Source organism: Pseudopodoces humilis, chromosome 3 (genome assembly GCF_049639895.1).
Source record: "Pseudopodoces humilis isolate 2021_Gansu_Grassland_sample_001 chromosome 3, ASM4963989v1, whole genome shotgun sequence".
Lineage (NCBI taxonomy): Eukaryota > Metazoa > Chordata > Aves > Passeriformes > Paridae > Pseudopodoces > Pseudopodoces humilis.
This window is the reverse complement of record NC_142202.1, coordinates 99,725,589-99,750,047: the sequence shown is the minus strand read 5'-3', so window position 1 is coordinate 99,750,047 and position 24,459 is coordinate 99,725,589. Positions and strand designations below refer to the sequence as shown.

The 24,459-nt window shown below is 38.3% G+C and overlaps 1 protein-coding gene across 3 annotated transcripts in view; it reads left to right on the top strand.

Moving 5' to 3' along the window:
* NOL10 (nucleolar protein 10) overlaps nucleotides 1-16,780 on the top strand; it is a 52,887-nt gene extending 36,107 nt beyond the window's left edge. Inside the window, exons 15-21 of one of the 3 annotated variants that reach the window (XM_005521862.3) lie at nucleotides 427-506; nucleotides 682-780; nucleotides 1,351-1,440; nucleotides 2,948-3,121; nucleotides 3,504-3,751; nucleotides 9,011-9,113; nucleotides 11,965-16,780. In XM_005521862.3, the coding sequence (XP_005521919.1) occupies nucleotides 427-506; nucleotides 682-780; nucleotides 1,351-1,440; nucleotides 2,948-3,121; nucleotides 3,504-3,751; nucleotides 9,011-9,113; nucleotides 11,965-12,084 (914 nt within the window). In that variant the 3' untranslated portion in view covers nucleotides 12,085-16,780. Of the gene's footprint in view, nucleotides 1-426; nucleotides 507-681; nucleotides 781-1,350; nucleotides 1,441-2,947; nucleotides 3,122-3,500; nucleotides 3,752-9,010; nucleotides 9,114-10,689; nucleotides 10,888-11,964 lie in introns of those variants that run through there. The other 2 variants (XM_014251472.2, XM_014251473.2) reach the window with 2 other exon arrangements.
* The last annotated feature ends 7,679 nt before the right edge of the window (nucleotides 16,781-24,459 follow it).

The window sequence follows — 24,459 nt, the reverse complement described above, 5'->3', positions numbered from 1 at the left end:
CTTAATTTACCTCTGACTGTGAGTGTTGGGTTTGACCCAAAGCAAAACTCTTTAAATGAAACAGTCTTTCTATCATACTAAAAAAGGTATTATCAAACACCTATGGACTTTCAAAAAGTCCCCTGGAATTCTTTGTGAACTTCTACAGAGCGTGGTGCATGTGGGCATTTTGTTCAAAGTGCTCAGTAGCATGGATTATGACAAGAAAAGTGTTTTTTTTATGCTCTGAAGAAGCTTAAAATTTTTTGCTGGTCAAAATTATTTTTATTCACAGTTTTATTTAGTCTTGATGTCACGATTGTGACTGTTAGATTATTGTTTTGCATAGGCAGTGCTTGTTTGTCTTAAGGAAGTTAACTCACTGGCTTGGAATAGAAGTTCTTTAGATATGAAAGCTCTTTGAAATTCTCCGGAATTTTTTCCTAGGCCTTGCTCATCTCATTGGATCATCATTGCTCAGAGCATATATGCATGGCTTCTTCATGGACATAAGACTTTATCATAAGGTAGATAAGGCTGAATCTTGTAAATTTTTATTCTTAACAATAAAATGTATGTGCTGGGGGTTTTCTTTGTCTTTGTGTGGTTTTTTGTTTTGGCTGGGGTTTTTTTCCATCCAGATAATGGACTGTGTCCTGTATTTATAGTATTTTTTTTTTATGTCCTCCTGCTTGTTCAAAGGCAAAAACGATGGCCAACCCCTTTGCCTATGAAGAATATAGAAGAGAGAAAATAAGGCAGAAGATAGAAGAAACACGTGCACAGAGAGTTCAACTGAAGGTAAATCCTAGAAATAAATAGAATACTTCAGGGAAAACTATTCATAAAGAGTAATATTTTCCTAAGTGTATCTTACAGATGTAGTGATTTAGGATTTGGTTGTGTTTATGACTGGACACACAAAGTAATTTATAACATAAAATTCCCATACGTGTGATTTTGAAAGGCTGATACCAAACTAAAAGAGCAGCACTCATTTGCCACTTGAGCAGATAATCCATTGGTAAAACAGCATTTTCTGCTTCTGTCATTAAAGTACTTAAGCCATTGAAACATGATACTCTGGAAAGAGATACATAAAAATGTATTGTGTTTATAACTAGTAACTTTCTAGATTGAATCTGTTCAGCATAAAAGGTGAAAGAGTTGTTTTTAAATTTCTAAAGCTGATGCATTAGAAGTTAAAAATAAAATACAAGTTCTTAAATCTTCTCTAAGTGCAGTTGCTTTACTAGTACCTAGAGATATTTGGAACCAGTCAAGGAGCTTTTCTGCAATAGTTGTAAGAATCTAAAACATGTAGGTTGCATGCATAAAAGGCTAATTTATTAATTTCTTTCCTCTTTTTAGAAACTCCCAAAAGTTAATAAAGAACTTGCACTCAAACTGATTGAAGAAGAAGGAGAAGAGCAACAGTTTAGTAAAAAAAGGAAACAAAAGGTGAGCTGTTTTGGTGAAATCTCTAGCTGGAAGCACAGAACTAGCAATGCTTATAGGATTCTTTTTTGTTGTTGCTATTTGGCCAAACAGATTCAAAATACCATTGAAAGTTACACATTTGCACCATTTTTGTGTTTGAAATCTACTCTTTTTGTTTTCTGTATCCTTAGTTCCACCCTCCTTTTCTTCAGTAACAATGAAAACTAATGCAGTGGTGGGACGTAATAAACTGGTATAAGTTGAGCAATGTTAAAAAAGGAAGCATTTTCTAATAAAAAGCCATGTATATAATGACTTTAAAATTACAATAACTGGCCGTCTCATAAGATGAATTAGTGGCTTGAACTGTTCTGAATTCACCAGTAGCATAATTTACACTGAGTTCATTTTACTTTGACATGAATTATACTGCCTTCTGTATGTGAAAGTAGTGAAGAAAAAGTGTTATAATATGTATAAGAACATTTCCTCCTAAGTATTTACAGTAAAATAACAGTAGCATTGCATAAAGCCATGTACCCTTATGTCCTGATGAGACTCTTGTGGCTGGGTTCTTCTCCCCCTTGGACTGAGATTGATGAGAGAGAGGCAGTTTTCTCTTGTTAAGACTTGGTTATTTATTCTTCTCTTATCTACATTACATGTATACAGAGTGCAAGGAGCTACATGCACTAAGATAGAAAGGTGCAAAATGGCTAACACGGAACTTCTTCAAGGTCTTTTATATGTCTATTTATCCAATTAACAAATGCCACGTAAATTATTTTTCTTAGTGACTCAATACCTGTGTGCTGCACTGCGGCACTTTTTATCCAATTACTTATTACTAGCCAGAAACCCCTAAAAAAAGAAGATGGAGGAAGAAGAAGGAAGAATAGACAGCACTCTAAATCCTCCATCTTGTTTTTTGTTTTATAACAGAACCCAAACCTTAAACTCTTAACTTTTTTACCTAGTGACTTAAGAAAACTCTAACTTGCACACTCACACTCCTAGTTTTTCCATTTAACTTTAACAGTTGTTTCCATGGTGTTATATGAAATTCAGTGCTTTCTTGGATGTCAGAGACAGGTATCAGAGATAAGGGCACACACTCTGTATCTCTGACTCCAACACCCTTATAATTTGTTTTGCATCTTGTAGACTCATCCCCATCAGGCCATATATTTGCCTTGGATATACTGCTGATTAGTCAGTAGGTATCAACCTGTCTCCAGACTAGCTGGCTGAATGCATGAGAAACATTTGTTTGAAAATATTAGTAATTGTGTATTTAAAGTGTCTGTACTGTGCATTAAAAAAAACTCTTGCTTACAGGTAGCTTAAAACAATCTTTGTAAAAGTACAATAAGCATAAATCTCAATTTTTATTTGACCTGGAAGGGTAAAGCAACTGGCATTTCATATGCTGGTTATTAATTTTGTTAATTAAGAGAAAGTGTTACTTATTTCATTAATGTCTGTTTCAGAATTGTCTAACTTGGCTTGTGCTTTGCTTCTGTTTCAGAATCTGCCCAGCCTTCTCAAAGATGATCGTTTTAAGGTCATGTTTGAGAATCCAGATTTCCAGGTGGATGAGCAGAGTGAAGAATTTAGGCTACTTAATCCACTTGTTTCTAAAATAAGTGAGAAAAGAAAGAGGAAGCTAAAGATCTTAGAAGAACTGGAAGCACAAGGACAGGTAAAATATTTTCCATTTGGATTAAGAAAACTCCATAGGCTTTATTTTCCTCTGTTTCAAGCTTTCAGACTTTTGACCCAGAAAGATGGAGGCAATGCAAGAATGTCTTATCAGCTACAATAATTAACTGTATTTATAATTTTAATCTAGTTTTTAGATGTAATAATGTTTTTGCACAAATACAGGTTTGAAAAACATAAAAATATGTGGATGGTAACAACCTTTGTAATGTATTTTCAGCTTCATTTGCTGCTACTGCCTAGGTTCAAAAATTGTAGTTCAGCTGTATCTATGTAAAAGCTGTCACATACTCTAATTGCAGGAATGATTTGGAAAGAAAATTAGTTTATGATTTCTTATTTTATACTATTTTTGTCAGCAGGAAGAGGAGGAAGAACCAGAAGGAAAAGCAAGTGATGCAGAAAGTTCTGAGAGTTCAGATGATGAAAAAGGCTGGGTTGAAGAGGTCAGGAAACAGCGCAAGCTTTTACGCCAAGAGGAAAAACTAAAGCGGCAGGAAAGGCTCAAGGAGGATCAGCAAACATTACTAAAACCTCAGTTTTTTGAGATTAAAGAAGGAGAGGAATTCAGAAGCTTCAAAGACTCTGCCAAAAAACAAAAATTAATGAAGTAAGACTAATGTTCCTATTTTAATAGGTGGGGGTGGATGATTCTCAAGTATTTCCCTACAGTGCAGGCCCATGATGTTTTGGCTTGGAAGCACTTGCTAGTAAAGCTACATTTGGTGATCCAAGGGTATAACTTAAAGTGACATAGTCATTGAAAGCTTTGTTTTATAAACAATACACTACTTAAAGCAGGACAGAGGCACAACACACATGAAATGAGTAAGATATTACTGAGTCAGATCGGGGGATCCATTACTCAGTGTTGGTGAAGTGCTGTTCTCACAGGTAACACTTGTCTTGTGAGACTGGTTATATTTCTCCACCAGTGTCAGTATGAGGTTAACAGACTGGATGTTTTTCATCTGACTATATAAAAGGATTTAGAATGCTACGTGAGTAGTCACTGTTTTGGGAGTAGGATCAACATGGGTCAACATGGTAAAAGAAAAATTGTTTTGTCTAGATGTTTTTATGGAATCTAGTAATTTTCAAAATCTACACTGTCCTTATAATATGGGACCTACTATTTCTGTTTCTCTTTTTGCAATACAAAACACCAGGTTAGGAGGGTGTTTGTTAAGTGTAGTTTTTTTGGTTTGGTTTTTTCATTTCTTTAAATTGATGATCATCTGAAATAATGGGTACATGGATAAGCATGTCAAACTAAAGAAGGAGCACATTAAATTGAAGGACTTGGTTTTGAGGTGCTCAGTGGCTGCAAATCTCATTGATTTAGTTTTTTTCAGAGGTTAGTTGAGCCCTGAGGTTTGATAGCATTTTATTGTTTGGAGCACAGACACTCATTAAACCTTTTAAGACAGTAGCTTCAAAGTTCTTGCAGCACAGCTGGTGCAGAGCAGGATTTTGACTGATGTTGGAAATGGGTAGTTGAGCTAGATGGATCTTGTAATAAACATTTTGGTTTTATTTAGAATGAAATTATGCAGTCAAGGAAAATAAAGTGAATAATACAATGGGGTTGTTCCTTTATGTCGCTAATGACTACAATCTAGTTGTTTTATTATGGAAATTTTCAGGAGACACATAAAGAAACACTTGATAAAAATTCAGCCTTTTAACTGGAATGATCATGTAAAATGGATTTTTAAGTGTTAGCAAGACAGCGTTCCTATGGTAGTCAGATGGTCTATGATTTCCATGTTGTACCTGTGAGACCTCTTTTAAGTAGAAATAGTGGTATTTTATAAATAGGGATTTATAGCGGTTCAGCAGGACTGATTGCCATGTTTTCCTTAGCTGTTTATTATCAGCAAGGAATTTCACACAGAGATTTTTTCTTTGTTCTTTTAATTGAATATACCCACTTATTCTGAACTTCTAATTTCTTTAGATATTTCCATTAACTTTCTTCTGATTATTTTTCTTTTTTCCTTTGTTCCAGAAGATGAAGCAACTTTTTAATTTTGTCAGTTTTTCTTCTTTGTCAGGAGAAAATCTACTTTGGATATTCTGACAAAGTACAATAGGTTAATTTTTTTTTTTTTTTTACATTGTGATTAGGTTTATAGTTGTAATAGCTGTAACTTAGAAGGAACCTGAAACACTGGTCAAATGACACTGTATTCTCAGTGCAAGTGAAATTCTTCATTAAAAGGCTGTATGGCTGCAGCCTACTCATATATTGTTCTTTTGCACAAATTCAGCTGCAAATTCTCAAGGATGCTCAGTTTGAAGCATAAAAATGTCATTTTATTCAAAACATGGAAGCCTTAAATGTGAATAGTGGTGTGGAAATTCAAGTAAATAAGCCAAGACAGTTGGAAGGAAGATAAATATTTAGAAAAAAATGATGCAGTGTGACACTGAACAAAGTAAATTCTTTCATCTGGATTTAAGGAAGAAAAATAATTTCTTCACCCCCGGAAAATCAAAAGCAAATACCACAGACCTGTCCTGTAGATGAAGAACTATCTGTGATGACAGAAGTCATCAAAAGTCTTTTAACAGACTGCTTGGAAAGAAAGGAGAATCTGTCATTAGATTTGCTGCTAATGGATACCATCTCTGGTAGATGCACAGATAGGATATCATGTAAAATGTAAAAAAAATTTAAAGGAATTTGAGGACAGAATAGGATGACCAAAAAATTGAACGTGGTAGCATCACTTCCTTTGTTTTCTGAGTTGCTGTCATTGAATTGACTTACATGGGGTTTTTTAATCTTTGTCCAAGCAATTAGCTCTGTATTCTCTGATCCCCTTTGTGTTCATCCAAGCATTGCTCTCAGTATGGAGTTTGGTGTTACCCGAACTCTTAGAAGTAATTTAAAAATCAACAGCTGATACCTGTTTCATATAATGCATATCTGACAGGATTTTGTAGTCGTAATGAGTTAGGCTGTGTTGTGAGCTAACTTGTTTGGTTAGTAAGTATTTTTGCATATTAGAATTTTACGAAGAAAATAAATACGTTTTGTGCTGGCCTTATTCAGTGATAAGTAGTCAGCATAAAAGTAATTAATTCAAGTAGCATGCTGAAAACTGGGAAGACTGTAGTGGCATGTACAATCTGGCGAGGCTGGCATGTTTGTCTTTGATTTGATATATCCAAATTACGGAATGATGGTCTGTGACCAATATAATTAAGTATCTTAATACCTTCACTATGCATTTAATGGCTAGATGTTCTTTTTTTCTCTAATCATATAATGTTCTACCTGAGGAAACAGTTTATGACTTATATAAAACTGGGTGTTTCTTTTGACATGTTCCTGACTCAGCACGGCTCCAAGCCCAACTTTTAAAGCAGCGGTGCGTACTATAAATTTTTTCTTAGACCAACAGTCTACACATTTCTCTGTGCAGGAGAACTGCAAAATTTGCTCATGGTTTTATAAAACACCTGGTCTCAAATCCATGTATGTTTAATTTTCCCCTTTTGTACACTTAAGCTTGCACAACAAACCTGCAAATCCTTGCTTTCTTTCCCTACAACATAAGTTTCCTACCTAGTAACTTGAAAGGAAACTGTAAAAGGAAAGGATCTTTATCTGTATGCTAAAAGTTATCTTGATTTACTTTGTCCCTTTAAAGAGTATGTTACTGAAGTTAAAATGTGTCAAAATCAAAAATTATAGTAGTCATATTTTATAAAAAGTATGACAATTAATGGATGTATCTTCAGAGGTGGCCAAGAAAGCCAACAAAAGCATAATTGATATTCCTTATTATTGCTAAAGAGGTATTCCTGGTTTATAGCTGGAAAAGTCCTGAAAAACTGTGTTCTTATAATGAGGAAAAAAATTGCATGGGTAATTTTTTGTTTGGTTTTTACATTAAGGCAGGGGAATTCACTCTCAAAATGCTCTGAATGTATCCCTTGAATTAATTTGTTGAGGAAGATGAAAAAAAACCCTACCAAAACAAAAAACCCAGCTGTTGTTTGTGTAGCAGTATGTACAATTCACTATCCCTTGTAGTCTGAACATTCTCAGATAGAGCCATACCTGTGTTTTTTCAGTAAGGTTACAACCCCACAGCATGTTGCTAGTATCTACTCATTTTAATTTTTCTCCTGACTAAAGCAGTGTCTAAGCAGTCATGCTAAATAATTGCTGGGTAGTAGCCATATTTCTCCAGTTCCCTTTCAAAGGGGAGAAAAATGGGACTTCACTTGAATGTAGAAATCCCACCACAATGTTGGTGACTGATCTTCTGCCACAGTTAGCTCTAAGGCTTAGCTTGTCTTTCCGATTCGCACAGATGGAACAAGTTTTTACATGTACTCAAGGAAAAATATACTACAGAAAAAAATACAATCAAAGTACCTAGTCATGAGAAATAAAGTATTTCTTGACAGTAATTTTTCATTGTTAATCTGAAAAGTCTTTGTTACATAAAATGGCTCATTAAACAAAATTCAGTGGACTCAGAGACTTCATGCTTAGGCCACAGCCATGAGTTCTTCATACACAATGAATGTCACTGACATTGGTGGCTGCCAATTTTTTTATATATATCATCTCTATTTTTATGATGATTTATTTTCCACTTTAAAAATTGTACAGAAAATGTTTCTTGGCCCTCTTCAGAGAGAGCTAATGAGGCACTAATAGCATTTCAAATTGCAGAAACGAATTTTGTTTACAAATAGGAGACTGTTTTCTAAGCAGACACAGAGTGAGTTTGATTGTACAAGCCATGTCTTATTCTGAGAGGGTGCTACTTAGCTCATAGGAGTTACATTCTAGGAGAAGGATGAGCCATGTCAGGACTCACAGGTGCCTTTAGGGTGGCTGGCTGAAGCCAGTACTGTCCCTGCCTGCCTCTCCCCTGAGCTGGAGGCTATGTGGGAACAAGGCATTTTTCCACTCTTCATCTCTTCCAGTTTACAGCCCACCTTAACTGAATTCAGCAAATTAAATACCAGCTCACAACCTGGAGCAGCTGGGCCTTGTGCAGGGCATTAACTTCCAATGGAGAAAAGCTGAAAACAGTGTCATTTTTGACCACACCAGCTTCCCCCTTCTCCACAGAAATGCTGGAGTTTGGTGCCTGAGGGAGAAGCTCTGCACCAGTTTGTTGACAGAAATTCAGTGATAAACACTGTGCTGGAAGGCACATGCTTCTGTGGAGCTCTTGTCTGGGCCCAGAGTCTATCTTTATCACATTCTCTTGTTTATACTGTTCTTTTTTTTTTTCTTCTTTTTTTCTTCTTTTTTTCTTTTTTCTTTTTCTTTTTTTTTTTTCTTTCTTATTTTTTTTCTTTTATTCAGAAAACTACTTACACTGTTGCGGGCACAGTGTCCAAACAGGCATTTGTGCTTGGATTAAGTAGTGAAGTGATTCATTCGGAGATAATTCATTCTAGTGTATAGTCAAGCTTACTTCTTTCCCTCAAAAGTGTTTCCAATTCAGAAATTATAATATTTCAAGAAAACTGAATATATCTAGCCTTACTGTTTTTCATTTGTGCAGTTTAATATCACCAACTTTTCAGACATTTCATAGAAAACTATAGCAGTAGAAGGACATGTTTTCTTTCTCAACTAGAGTCGTGTTACTTTTTTAGCAGCAAAAACAATGAACTTTACATAAATTTTAAAAGTGTTTCTACTGAAAGCTGTATCTGGAGGGAATGATTTGAATTTCTTTCTTTCTGTTTCCTGAATGTTTATTTTTCTTTAGTTATGACATTTCAGATTTTCAGAGAAATAGAGATTAGTTTTGACTGCATTATCAATTTTTATTACAGTAAAAAGATGGCAAGAATAGGGACTAACATTAGTTTTTCTCTGCAGGAAAACTCTTGAAGATCGTTTAAAGCTTGAAGAAAAACTTGGCACACTCAATGTGTCTGATACCACAGTAGGCAGCAAACAGGCAACATTCAAATTAAAGAAGGTGAGCTATATATATATAATTTTTAAGATAATGCACAAGTAACTTTAGTTTTTGCATGAAAGAACAGGAACTTAAAACCGTCAAGCAAATGTCCCTCTTCATTTCTTTATAAGCTGCCAACTCTTCAGGTTCTTGGCAAGAGAATGAAAGCCTCCGGTAGTACTCTGTGTTTATCCCATATAACTCAGGCAACACTCATAAAATCTTATGTTCCAGTGGAAAATAATGGCATGCATCTTTTAATAGTTTATTTGCAGAGGTACCACCAGAAGCTTGTGGCCTTGCCTGACTTCAGTGCCAGAACTGATCAGATCTAAGTCTGCAGTCCAAATGCAATTTAGGGTGCTTCAATTTAGGCTTTCTCTTGGTTTAGCATGTTGAGAGGTCTCAGCAAGATAGAAGCTGAGCTCCAAACAACCTTTGTTTTTGACTTTATGTAAAACAGATCACAGGAATGAGCTCTGGTCCTATACTGGCAGTCACATTCTATGTGGAGTGTGTAGTTGACTGCTGCCTAATTACCTTTCCCAAGGGTTTTGATTTTCCATTCTAAAGACTTCTGTAGATTTCATACAGGTGATTGCTTTATAGTGTAGGGACAGTTAAATAAATGCCTGTGTGCATCTGTTCCTGCTGCAGTACATTTAAGGATTTTTTACTAGAAAATTGCTTTAGAACTGAAGAGAGGATTCAGTCTAAAAGCTGAAGACCCATATGAATTGATACTTGACCTGACAAAATTTACTTTGGTTAAAATTGGTGTTTCTCAGGTAAGTATCTTTGCTGTAATACATTTCTCCTTACCACCATTCAAATGCTGTTCTCACTGGTAAAACGCTCTCACAAAAGTGGCTAAGTAGTTATTTAATTGTCACATTGGATATGTCTGAAGGGAAAAGAAAAAGATTTATTGACTGTTTCTACCTTACTTTACTGATTATTATCTGTTTGCAGATATCTTTTTTCATCTCTTTTTGATTCCTTATATTGCTGGAATTTGAAATGTGGTAACTGGAATAAGTTACAAATTCCTCTGCAGTGCCATGTAGGGTAACCTCTCTGGCAATCTTACCAGCTCTGTAACTGATATGTTGGTGTCTTGTAGCTTATTAAACGGGCTTTGCAGGGGTCAAAGCACAGTCTTTTTTACAGTAGCTTTAACTTAAGAAGTGCAAAGCCACAAGGTTTCTTGCAGTTGGTGGTGCACACTGAACTGTCACCTTTTACTGACAGATTTTGGAGCAAGGTAGGCAGACCTTGCGGGAAGAAGACAGATACAGCAGTGGTTTGGAATGCCAATTTTACTTGATTCCATCAGATAAGATACAGCTTTGAGGGCTTTCTTTAATTATGGTGCTTCTAACATTTATGGATTTTCTTTTCCTGATTGTTTAATGATTCTGCTTTATTGAAATATGTGCACTGTAATCATCTGCATTAAAAGATTTTTTAAAATCTAATGTAAAGAAAAATAATGCATCTGCAGTGGAGATATTTTCTCCTATCAAGAGAACAACAAAGATATACAAGTCTTCTCTCAAATAAACGGACTCTGTGTATCTTCTTACTTAAGTAGGATTCATCAAGACTTTCAGAAGAGGTCTGGCAACAGAGAGAAACTACCTGTATTTTCAAATAGTGGATTTCTTGTTGCTCTACTTGCAGTGAAAATGGGAATTCATAAATTTCATCAAGGTCTAAAGACCAGTAGCTTTTTCTGCCTTGATACCAGTATGGGCTGATCGCTACATCTGGTAAATTGGTTTGTATCTCACCTCAGCCAAAATGCTGTCCATGCAAGCAAACCTCTAGCTCAGCTTAAATGGTGTGTGCATGGGAGACTGGGGCAGATGAGCTGACATGAATGCTGTTGGTACAGAATGAGATGCAGTGGGGCATCCACAGCTGCATCCACAGTGGGAATTCTGTCACACTGTTGGTGCATTTATCCTGGGCTGCTTGAAATTGCTCGAATTACTGGAATAATTTTTGACATGGACAGCTGCCTGAGCTTGGCTAGTTCAAGTCTGCTAGTTACAGTTTATGCTTAGTTTAAAGACAAGCTTTAGTCTTCCAAAGAAAATAGTAGTTTGTGTCTGTAAGAGCAATTTCATCTGCATGGTACATCATAACATCTTCCAGCATGTTTTTGATTATGAGAAGAAACATTAATAGAGCATGTGCCACAAGAGCAGAGATGTAGAATTACTTCTATGTAGAAAGTCCTTCTAGAATTGCATACAGTATATCAAACACTTTCAATAACTCCTAAGAGCACATTTTAGGAAACGTGTATGCTTCAGCAAATTTAACTAATTGTTCTGTCTTTATAAAATTAAATTGTGCAATATTAAGCCTGACAGATTTCAAGAAGCATTTGGACAATACCCTTGGGCACACAGTGTGATTCTGGCCAGGGACACTCCTTAGGGCCTGGGGTTGGATTCAGTGATACTTGAGGGTCCCTTCCAACTCAGCTGCTTCTATTCTGTGATTAAACTTGAAAACACTAGTTAACCAAAGTAGATACTAAGTAGCCACAAATTGGGATGGATGTTCTTAAGGGTATTTAACCATAAATTCTGGAGTGTATTGTTAAGCATTGTTTTTTATCTGTAATGCATTATTAATATCTGTATGTTAAACATCTGCTCTGAAAAACTTGGAATGGTAATGCTTAAGGGTATCTAGAATTAACAGTCACAGTATGACACAAGATAGCATGGGGCAACTAATGGTAACATTTCCAGATTTGCTTAATGGAATTCTGACTTGATATATTCATCCTGGGACAATGAGATGATGTGTAAATTTACAGGAACCTGAGTCTATTTTTGTTTTAATATTCCAGTCAGAGCAGCAAAGGAAACAGCAGGAAGCTGAGAAACTACATCGTCAAGAGAGGAAGACTCTTCGGCGTTCTGCCAGTCATCTCAAGAGTAGACGTGGAAGAGGACGACTATTTCATTGATTTATATTATTTTTTTTAAGAAAATTCTTACCTCATTTTTCATTTGAAAAAGGGGCTGTTTCAAATTGGGACACCGTACCAATGGATTTGTATTTTGATTCATTGTTGAACACGAAACCAGAACTTCTTAAACTTTATGTTAATTATTGAAAAGTTTATGAAAGTTAAAGTACTGACCAAAGGACACTGAATATGGTCCATTGTGAACCAATTGTATTTGTTCAGAAATCACCAGCAACTGGTTATTGTGTAACCCTGGATGTTTTCTATATAAGAATTCCTGTATACAATGAGGCTGCTTGTCTTCTATTTAACTTAAGAGCTGTTAGTTTCAGTTTTTGAAATCTTTGTGACTGCTTAGATAAAAGATCAAGAGTAAGTTATTTTGTCTGAAAGGCTTATCTTTACAAGGGTGCAACAAATTTTTCTGGTTTCTGAAGGATGACACACAGTTGTATTTTTCAAAAACTGACTTTGGCTTTATATTCTTGGGTTTATATTCTTGGGTTGCCTTTAGTAGCAAATGGTTGTCAAGAGGACAGTTGAGAATTCCTGATTTGTGTTCCTCTGAGTCTTTCTGTAAGGATGCCACACCAGTGTACAAAGTGTACAGAAGGGTCCTATTAATTTAGATTTAGTGAATATAAAACCTGATCCTGATGTTTCTGTTTTGGAAAGCCAGCCATGGTTCAACATAGATCAAGTGGCATATGTTCATGTAACAAGCACTTCTAGGCCATGCCAGTAGTCTCCTATGCTTCAAAAAAAAGTGTTTAGTTAAAAAAGTTAAAAAAATCCTTGAACCTAAGTAGGTCACTGTTTAGCAAATAAATTAAATTTTTACCTTTGATCCTAAGGGAACCTTTTTATTGCTTTTCAAAAGCCTTTATAAATTGCCTTTTTGTAGATAAAAAAGCCTGAACTTTGGATCCAACAAGAATCAGTGAATCTCCCTATCACTGTAAATGTTTTTGAGAGGCTCATAGATTCTTAAGTGTTTTGCTTTATAAACCAGGGAGGTATTAATATGGTCAGGTGTCTTGGACAGTATTTATAGAATCTTTGCAATTACCTCAGTAAAAGCCTTGGTTTCTTATATCCTCATATTTTTTGATTTTGTTGGTAGATGATAGAAAAATTAGCCACATGGATAATTTTTTTTTCTTCCTGACTTAATTTTACTGCTTTAATTCCTTCTGGTTTTAACTGTATTGATGCCTTTAGTTTAAAAAGGCCCTTTCACCTGCTATTATCTTAAAAAATTTCCATTGTAGTCATCACCTCTGCCCTTGCATTCAGCTAAAGGATGAGTCTCTCAATACCTAGTTTTTTACCTCTAGCTGTCAAATTTCTGCATTGTCCATAAGCTTCTCATGCTTTTTATTTAGCACAGAACTATTCAGTATTCCAATGTCAGTCTCACCATGCTGTAAGTACCATTATTACTTCTCCTTAGGCACTGAGAAAATGTGAATGCAGTTGTGGTTGCTTTGGGGTTTGTCCCTCTTTTTGGAGTCTTGACTTTTGATATTCACGACTTCGAAGTCCAAATGCAGTGGCAAGTTAAAATTTGTACTACTGCAACATCTTCCCCCTAGAGCATTATGCTATCTCTGAAACTATCTGTGTGCAATTCTGATGTGCTTACATCATAGTTGGGGCTATAGCAATGTGGAAAGGTTAACAGTGGAAACTGGCCTCCATCATGGTTGGTACAGGGAGAGTTGGGGTCTGAGTGGACAGAACTGGCATTGTAAGAGCAGGTATTTGGCAGAGTTTGCTCCTTCTTGTGGTGGGCCTAAATCCCATTATATTTGATCTAGAGCTGCATTTATGGTTGAAGGCATCTGTATTTCAGCAACGATTCTGTGGGCTGTCAAGAGCAGTAAAAAACCAAATGTGGTTTGTAGCAACGTGCTACGTTGAGGTCCCCAAGGCTGCCTGCACACTCGGGTCTGGGGCAGGAGACTACTAGAAAGCTACTGGGAAAACGATATCGGGACAGGTTCTTGTTTGGGTATCCAAAAGCTTTTATTGCCTCAAATGGGGTCCAAGGACAAGAACAAAAACAGCTGAGGGTCCAGGCTTATATAGAGGGTAAGAGGGGGCGGTTCAGAGGGCTAGGATCCAATGGGAGTAGGGCAAAGTGGTGCATAGGAGGGGTTAGGGACAGGGACAACCATTGGGAATTGGCAAGGCGGGGCAATGCACCAAAGCAGGGCCAATAGGGGTTCAAGGAAGGGAGAACATTTTAGGGGGTATACATAAATGAGAAGTGGGGGCTGAACAGGGGTGGTCGGGGCCAACAGACCAGTGAGATAATGGAACTAGGAACTAATTAACATGAGAATGCAAAGGCCTGTGGGGAGAAGGCTTCTCTCACCCTAGCCTTGGTAGGTTTTACTTATTGCAGCCCTTCCAAGGACGAGGGATGGGGAATTTGGTAATTGGCCCTTGGTCCCCACAGTGGTTGATCCGTAGGGTGGTAATGCATTGAGTTTGAAATGGTTAACTTCCAGCTTAAAATGAGTATATTTCCTGTGATTTGAGATTCTTCTGACTGACTGATTAAGTGAGTGTTTTGCTTTTCATGCACTTGCATTCACAATGTAAGTATTGTGATAGTATTGATCATGTAGTTAGGTTGAAGCCTATATGATTAAAGGAATATGCTTTGTACTGTTAGAAGGTGCATGCCAACTGCCCCTAGTATGCCATTTATGTCATCTCAAAGAAAGTTGGGATACACTTTAAATACCTCCTTGGACCTGCTGGCAGTGCTCTTCCTAATGCACCCCAGGACAACACTGGCCTTGTTGGCCACAAGGTCACTGCCAGCTCATGGACAGCTTATTGTCCACCAGGACCCCCAGGTCCTTCTCTGTAGAGCTGCTTCCCAGCAAGCCAGCCCCAGCCTGTGCTGGTACCCAGGGTTGTTCCTCCCCAGGTGCAAGACACTGCATTTGCCTTTGTTAAATTTGAAACTGTTCCTCTCTGCCCCTCTCTCGAACCCACTGAGGTCCTTCTGAAGGGCTGCACAGCCCTTTGGGGTATTGGCCTCTCCTCACAGCTTAGTGTTTTCATCAGGGAACTTGCTGAGCAGGTTTCTGCCCCTTCATCCAAGTCATTGATAAGTTAAACAATATTGAACCTTGGGGGACACAACTCATGACAGCCGCCACTGTCCTGTGCCTATAGACCCTCTGCCACTGATTACTCTCTGGGATCTGCCATTCAGCCAGTTCTCAATCCACATCACTATCCACATAAGGACCTGGCATGAAGCTTGTTGAGGTTGATTAAACAGATTAACAGTAGGTTAAAGTTGTTCTTGAACAGCTGTCTGGGGAAGATTGGAAGTTTCAGTAGAAGCTGGCGTATTAATGCAACATCATTGCAAATGAATTAACTTCATCATGCAAGCAAAACAGGCAAGTGTTAGTCTGCGTTTCATTAATGTTTTTCAGTCAGTGGTCGCTTCATTTTCCATACTGCCGGAATCAGTATTTATCCAGAATTGCAGTTCCTAGAAGTTGAGCCTCTGCTGGCATCCTTTGTGACATTTAAGGTTCATACTGTTATGGTCAGTATGATCAGATGCTGTAGCCTTCATGGAAACCCTGATTGTTTCTTACGTGTTAGAACTTAGTGGTGAGAATCAGTTTTTAAAACTCACTATAAATAAATGTAGAGATAGTGGCTAAATGTGAGTGAAATGCCTATGAGATAAAGGAATCATCTAGGTCTGATGTGTCATCTCTACTTCAGTATTTTTTTACTCCACAGGTAATATGATTTACATCAGTTAAGCTATTAGTCATTCAGCAAACATTGAACCAAAACTAATTATCTAATGTTCTTTCCAAAATTCTGTTACCAAGCCAAGAATCATTCTGTGTTCTTGTGGCTGGTATAATTGTCTGAAATTAAGCACATCTACCAATTTAAACAAAACAGTGAAAAGATTTACCACACACTGCTGGTTTTTAATATCTGAACAAAAGAAATGTGATTTTAAAATATTACCCTGAATACACAGCAAGTGCATGTAAAATGTATTATGCACATGGGGTTTATATATGGAGCTTAAAGCAGGTTTGAGATGTCCAGCTTCAAGAGTTGTGAGAGAGGATGTAACAGCTTTCAGATTACTCCATCTTGTTTTGCAGCAGCCTTTTATATTTGCATTCTTCATGTTTCCAGGTTTGAAAATGGTGAATGTAATCTAATTTCAGGAAGAAAGGACCATATTTCAGATGCAGGAGTACAGTGAAGCAGTGCATCTCCTTGCCTGGGGAGGTTGTGCAATGTCCACGAAAAGACTTGTGATGTTGGATTAAACATCTGCAGGTATAGATGTCTGTGTACCTTCAGGTGTAGTGGTGCCTTCCCTGAGGAAGAGGAACGGTTTAATGAACTTTAGAGGACCTCTCCAGCCTGATTACTCTATGAATGTTGTAGGGCATAAGGAGGAAACATGTATCATTAATTGACTGGAGTAATTTTCCCCCTTTGTCTCATCCTTCCACTGAATCACTCAGTTCTATCTTTTTATCTTTCTTAAAGATTAAGTACTTCTTTTGGCATGTGTCCATAGCTAATATATTTTGTCTGATCTTGAGAAGCATGGGGATTTTAAACTGAATGGAAGTACATAAATCTATTAAAAAATTTTACCTCTTGATCATTATCTCTATTTCAAAGCTCATTGTATTCATCAACTGACTCTTTGTGTTGAATATTAGATAGTCCTGTCATGAAAATGAACAATTTATAGTAAAACCTGCAGAAAATAATCAGGTTTAGCACCACTTCCAGTTTATGTAACTGGAAGAAAAGGAGTTCCTGAATTTTAAAGGATCTCTAGGTCATGGAATCATAGATTCATTTGGGGTAGAAGCGACTTAAAAGATGTTCTAGTTCCAAGCCCCCTGTCCGTGGGCAGAGAACCTTCCACTAGACCAAGTTGCTCAGAGCCCCACCCAACCTGGCCTTGAACACTACCAGGATGGGGAGTCCAAATACGCTCTGAGTGACCTGTGCCAGTGCCTCACCATCCTCACAGTAAAGAATTTCTTCCTAATATCTAACTTAAACCCACCCCCTTTCAGCTTAAGGCCATTCTCCCTTGTCCTGTCTCTACACTCACTACATGTCCATGTGCAAAGTCCCTCTGCATCTCTCTTGAAGGCCTCCTTTAACTATTGGAAGGTGCTCTGAAGTCACCCCAACCCTTCTCTCTGAGAACCTGAGGCTGAACAACCCCAATTCTCAACCTGTCTTCATAAGAGATGTTCCAGCCCTGTGATCAAATTAGTGGCTCTGTTTTGTTTTTTAATTTGACTCAGATCCTTAATCTACATGAGGCCTAGTTTATTTTATTGATAAAGTGACACATTACTTTGTGCTTGTCCTGTAAGTGGCATTTCCATACAAAATAGTTGTGAGTATGCCCTGGTACAGACTGGTTTTCACTCATGTATCAGCAGAGCTAAAATAGGTGGGCTTTTTGTACAAGTCAATGAAAATCACAACGACCAAACCATCCATATTAGTGTAAATTCAGAAATGTGTCTGCCTGTTCCTGACTGTTTTTCAGGATCTCTGACTTACGTTTTTTGCTTAGTGTTTTAGACTATGGAGCATATCCAAGAAGAGAAGATCTACCCTAAACATGTTCAGAAAGCAGTAACTTTTATCTTACTCTTTGAAAAGGATTGAGTGCTGCACTTCCTTTGACAGATATATTTAATTAGAGTTGAAGGACAATAATTTTGCAGTAAGATCAGGTACAAGTTGAAATGCTCTCATTCAGTGGGGTTATGCTGAGATTTGGGTCAGCTTACCTATGAAGGCAAGTCCTTGTTCCAGTTCTTAATTGATTGGGGGCAAAAGTAAAAATTCCATTTCCTCATTAAAGAGAAAACTAGGCAGTTGAAGTGGGAAATACCAGCCCAGCCCTAATCAGAATTTATACTCCCAATTCCTGGAACCACCCTTCCCTTCCCTACAGCACTTTCTGCCAAAGCTGCCTTCTCTCCTACTTACTATCTTGTTTGAACATCTGGCTCTTTCTTCTGGAGTGCCTCTCTACGCTCCACCTTTTTCTGTTAATATCAGGATCTCTGGTACAAATTTGTACAGATGCAGCACAGATTTGAGAATGAGCACTAAAATGGTAATAGTAGACTGGCTGTGTAAGGGCACATTTTGAGCAGAAAGGATTTGTGTGAGCCCGAAAATACAGAGAGCTGTGGCACCAGAGGGGATTTGGAGAGCTGGTGCACACTCATTTTACTGGCAATAGGCTTTAAACCCCCCAAAATCTACTTCTGCTCTGTGTGTATCTACTACTGCTAGCTCTCCTTCACTAAGGTCTGGATGTTTTGACTGGTATTGGTGTGTTTTATATTTTTTTTTAAAGAATTTTACCTGCAGCATTAGTGTAAATGCAATGTACAGTTATATACATACAGTTACATTATGTACAACTACACAAAATATTTAGTGTTCAAAAGCATCCAAATGATAACTTTTCTGATTTCAATCATTAATATTATGTCCTTTCCATTTACCAGCATTTCTTCTGTAGATGCATTTTCTTCTGTTTTTTAACTGTTATAATATTGCCATAAGTGGAGTGCATACAGCATGGGTCACAAAAGATCATATGCCTGCCTGTGAGGATTTAATATTTTATGCAAGTGACAGTGTTGTGAAAAGTAATTATCTTGTCTGTTGAGGTTCTGCTGATATTCTTGTAAACTGAATCAAAAGGGAAGTTTCATCATAGGTACTTTTTCTCCTTTCCCAGATGTAAATTGTAGATTGCCCAATGGAACTATGACACTAAGGCACTGAAAATGAGGTAATATTTTAAACAAATCTCCACAGCAAATAAATATCCTCTATCAGAGGTATTTTAGACAGGTTTCAACAAATCACTTTTGCACAGTGCCATGGTAACTGCATTGCTGCAATTTAAGTATCAAGTATATTAAGAAGAAGAGTGTAGCTGATCGTTCTCCAGTTCTCAGGATGGGACCTGACACTGTTCAGTTTACAAGTACAGACACAACCAGAGGCATTGTGTAACATCTCACATGTGCCTGTAGTTGGGGACTGGTGTCACTCATCTGCAACTTAGCCAGTAAGGGGAGGTATTAGAATGATTGGTAACTTCAGAGGCAGCTATACCAGAAGAATTCAAAGGTGACAATACTTTATTCCTGTAATCCGTCTCCCAAACCATGAAAGGTTCCAATTAAAAACTGGAAGATAGAAATTTCTCCAGAGCAGAGGTGAGACACAAGGCTATGTCAGGTGTTCAAGAAATGCTTGTTGTCCCTGGAGTGGTGGGAATGAAAGCTTGCTTTGGTGATGGCATTTGGGATAGATGTGAGGGCACGTCTGCCAGGATGTGCTGGATATGTAATGTGACCAAAGCAAGGAGGATTTACTCCCAAGCAGAGAGAACATTGCACCTCAGGGTGCTACAGGATGAAATGACCAACCAGTCAGGGCAGGTGGCTCCTTCCAGAGGATCTCTCTTTCCCTTCTTAAATGCTGTGTGCATGATGACTACTGAAATGATTTCTAGAAAGTAATGCTCCAATGTGGATGTCTGCCTTGATGTCTGGTGATGTTTACATGCTTCCTCTTAATCACAGAAAAGTAATTGACCTCTAGTGTCAGCTGTAACATTTGTTTTCCCTTGCCTCTGAAGATCTGGGGAATCAGAGCTCTTCAAAGGCCACTTCCCATGAAACTGAAGGAATTTCTCATAGGAGGAAGCAACTTAGAAAAAGTCCCTGTTTAGTAAGGCAGTCGGTAAAGGAGCTGGAAAGAAAGGGAGAGAGGAGGTATGGAAAATAATTTGAGATTCGGGCAAAAACATTTTCCAATTAAAAAAAAGAGTTTAACAATGTAAATGTCAAATTTTCAGGAGCTGAAACTAGTCTGCTTTGATTTGGGGTTTTCAGTGAAAACTTTCAATGTTTAATTTTATTGCCATTTTCTCCTAGATGGTGCAGTCCTGTCCTGACCTGGTGTGGTTTCTTGCACTTCAGGGTCTTTTAAAAACTGGATTCCTCCAGCCAGCATGGCAAGGCTGGTACAGCGAGTTAGGTAGAAATAGTAATGTGAACACTTTCAAACATTTTTGCTGATTCTGCTGCCCCCCATCCCCTGCAACATCTGGAATTATTGGGGGTTAGATATTTGGGCAGTATCTAATCACAAGGGCTAAAGTGCTGGAGTATCTGAACCCTTTTAATCTTCCCTCCCTCCTATGTAGGCATGTTTTTGACACTTTTCTCCTCCCTGTCCAGCTGAGGGAGACTAGAGGAGTAATAGAGGAGCTTTGGGGCATTTGGCATCCAGCCAGGCTTAACCTGCCACTGATAGACAACCTCTTCATTTTTTCAGTCTGTCTGTAGCTGGTAAATTTTAACAGCAAAACAATTTCTGCACTAAGTAGGAATAGTAGAAATGAAAATTATTATCAATGCTGTTTTTCCCTAGTGTTGGAATTTGGTGACAACTAACAGATAGGAGCTAACTGGAAATGATTTCTTAATCACAGAAAGCCTTGGAGCTTCTGAATTTGGGACACCCCTACTTCTGGCTTACTTCATGTATCACTTCATCTAGCTCACCATACTGAGTAATGCATTTTAGGGCACCTATACAACTAACTTCAAGATACAAAACAGGCAGAAGAACTATATGGGCTTAAGGAGCTGTTACTGTCTAAGGTACTTGTACAGTCAACCAATTTCTACTTTATGAGCTTGTGTTACTCCCACAGGTCAAATTTTCTACTTCTTGGCTAAGACAAGAATTGTGACTGGCCTGCAGGCGTGCTCAGAGTTCAGGTGTGCCCAAATCTCTGAACAAAGCTCAGAAATTGCCAGGACAAGGCTGTCCTCAGATTTTGGCAGCATCCATGTCTCCAGCCTTCCCTCCACTGTGCATTCTCTGAGCAATCTACTTGGTCTTTCTTGAAAGCCTTCTGTATGTCAGTGCTGGTGTATCTACAAATATCTTCAGTATTTCAGCAAGGTACCTCAGGCTCCCAGTGGATCCTAAGCAGTGTTCCTCACCACCTAGCAGAAAAGTGATAGAATCAAAACTTTCCATAGGAGATTTAACTTTCTTCTATAAGTATTAAGGGTCTATAAAAGTAAAATTGGTCACTAGGTTCAGAGAAAGAGTATTAAGCCTTAAGGCAGAAGGACATAAATACACAAGGGACAGTAACTATTCTGGAGAACTTCAGTCAGTTTCTAAATCAGATGATGTAAATGCCTCAAAGCAAGAAATTTGAAAGCTAATCAATTTTTTTTAACACTGTTTTGCATGTGGATTTCAAGCACCGAAGGAGGGAAATTGCTATGTCAATGGGCTCTCATGTGTTTTAACTGAAGAAGCAGTGATAACATGTGAGTGAGCTGTGGTGCCATGCTCCAAATCCCTCAACAACAGTTCTGAATCTCGGGTGAACAGAACTACCATGTGATCATTTTCTCTCAATTGAAAGTTCTTATTTGGATGCATAACTACCCGAAGGCAGAGAGAGGTAATCTGAATGACTGGTACGTAATTTTATTTGCTCTCATGGATGCTGTTTGCATTCATTACAGAGAACCCATTGCACAGGATGAACTATTACTGAAGCATTTGTTAGAATTATCAAGCATTCATCCCACATGCAAGCTTTGAACTGTTACTGAATAATTTTTTCAATTCATTTTGTTTGGGCTTTTGTTCCACCTGCAGATCTTGTCTTTTCCATCTACGCAGCTTCCTTCCAAACCACTGGGGTTGGCTCTGCATCTTCTGTGCAAGACACACTCTTGCTGGCATTGGAGGAGCATTACCTGTGCTGAGATGATGTTGGCTGTATATTTATTGTGACAATGGCAAGGTGCTGCCTGGCTTACTGGTTGCCTGTCGGTCTGGGTGCTGTTGAGGGGAAGAAGTTTGTCATGCTGGGGTAAGGGGTAGTGGCTGTGTAGGTGTTAGAACTCCCTGGCTCTCAGAGCTGCTGCCCTGGCCCCTAATGGTGGCTGGGAAGAGCAGACCATGGTTTCTCCTCTGCCTCAGAGGCCAAAGTCTAGCAGGGTGCTCTGTTTGGGAAATCAGATCTGCTGTATGCTTTTCACAAACCCACTTCCTGGTTGCCAAATAATTTCCCAAACTAGAATGAGGCTGCAGGGAAAACGCTGAAAGCTGTGTAAGATTTCTGCTGTTGCATAGCTTCACACACATTCTCAATGTTTGTGTTGTGGTTTTTCCCAAAATCAGAAGAGATGAGATGAGGACGATGTCTCAGAAGAACAAGGTAGGACAGAGGCGGAAAGATGGGGACAAATATTTTAGCAGGGTCCATGGAAATAGGACAAGGGGTAATGGTTTTAAACAGAAAGAGATTTAGATCATATATAAGGAAGAAGTTATTTACAATGACTGGGATAAAACACTGGCATGGGTTGTCTTGAGAGGTGGGGGATGCCCCATCTCTGGAATCATTCAAGGTCAGGTTGGATGGAGCTCTGAATAACCTGATCTAGTTGAAGATGTCCCAGGCTTGTGGCAGGGGGTTGGACTGGGTGACCTTTAAAGGACCCTTTCAACCCAAATTATTCCATGATCTGATTATTCTAGATAGTGAAAGTTTTCAAATCCACAGACTGTTTCTGTCAGAGCACTGTCTTAACTGCTGTGGCAAGGAGCTGAAATTTTGGTCTGCTCTGATGGACAAGACTGTCTACATCTTTAATTTCCTGACAGTAGGGTACACCATACACCAGAAAAGTGGTTAAATGCAAATAAATTCTGCCTTAAACAGAAGGTAGGGAAAAAAGTTGCATTCCCTGCTCTGAAATTGGTGATATAATTAGAGACCGTATTTGTCAAAACATCCCTGTCCCCAGTTGTTGTTGCTAATGATTTAAACTGAAGACACCCTTTTCTCTGGAAGATACAATTAGTGAGGAATAAAAGAGAATCTTTAAAAATATTTATAAAGAATCAGAACAATACACTGGGATTTTTTTCTCCTATTTTACTCCTGAGCTAAAGAAGACCAGCAGTCTTACTTTTGTGTGGTATGTGCCCTTGAAACTCTCTGGATTCAGCTCACAAAGATAACTGGAGCCACCGTCAGGAATAAGTTAGGTCTTAAATGCCATTTTTGGTTGGGCTTTATATGTATAAGGCTTTATAGTTTCCCTCAGAGAACAGCTTCAGCATCTGAAGGTGACTGTGTAGGTTTCTTCCATGGTTGTAGGATTAGACAAGGGCAGTGGGATTGCAAACTGACAGAGCACCTGGGGAGAGGCAAAAATGCTGTGAACATTTGCAACATCAGATGAGTTGTTTTTTCTTTCATGTGATTTTTCTTTGAGCAATGTATAATTTTGGTTTAGCTCATGTTGACTTGGACATGTGACCTGTTCCTACAGCAGCACCTTCTACCTATTACTCAACAGCACCAACACCATTTAGCTTGGGAAGAGCCTTAGCTGGAAATGATTTCTCTATACTCTTCCAGCTTCCCCTTGAGATTCCACAAACCTACTGCCACTGCAGTGGTGTGACACTTCCTACTGCTAATGCTGTGCTGGGCTCCGTGGCTTCACCTGAGCTTTGTTCCTGCTGTTGGCTTTGAGGAAACAGTGAGGCAGCTGTTTGCTTCTCATCCTCTTTGTGACAATGCTTCTGATTTTGCAGATTTCTTTCATGACCCTTTTCAGTTGTCTCTTTTCCAGACTAAGTCCTGAGCTATTTGGTAACTGTACAGAAGATATCCCATGTTTGAGATATCTGTAAATATGCCAGCAATTCAAATTACTTGGCTTTCTGAAAATCTCTTAATACTATACCTTACCTTTTGCTTGGAAAATAGGTTTGGTTTCTGTCAGTTCTCAGAGGGTAAGAGGAGAGGTCCTCTTGTGGGGTCATAAATTGTTATAGACAGGAAAGAAAGGGTTGCAGTCAATAGGCAGCTTCTCTGACAGGAAAAGGGGAGTGTGGGTGTTCCCAGGGACCTTGTGCACATCCATGTATTTGTAACTGATTTGGAAAGATAAATCATCACCCAGGAAAAAATAAAAAATAAAGAAGGCTGCACAGAGCTGTAGGACAATTCAGTGAACTTGAACAGAAAACAAAGTGACAGCTGTCAGTGTGACATGATGTGACATGGCAGTGGCACATCAGCTCTGCAAAGTAATAGGGACAGTCAGCTGCAGGGTCACAACAGTGAGCTCTCAGCTCATTACTGGTATTCAGAAAAGATCTTGGACAAAGTTGTCTGAAATCATGGATTCAGCAAGAGTCCAAAGTTACCAGAAATGAGAGGAGAGGAAT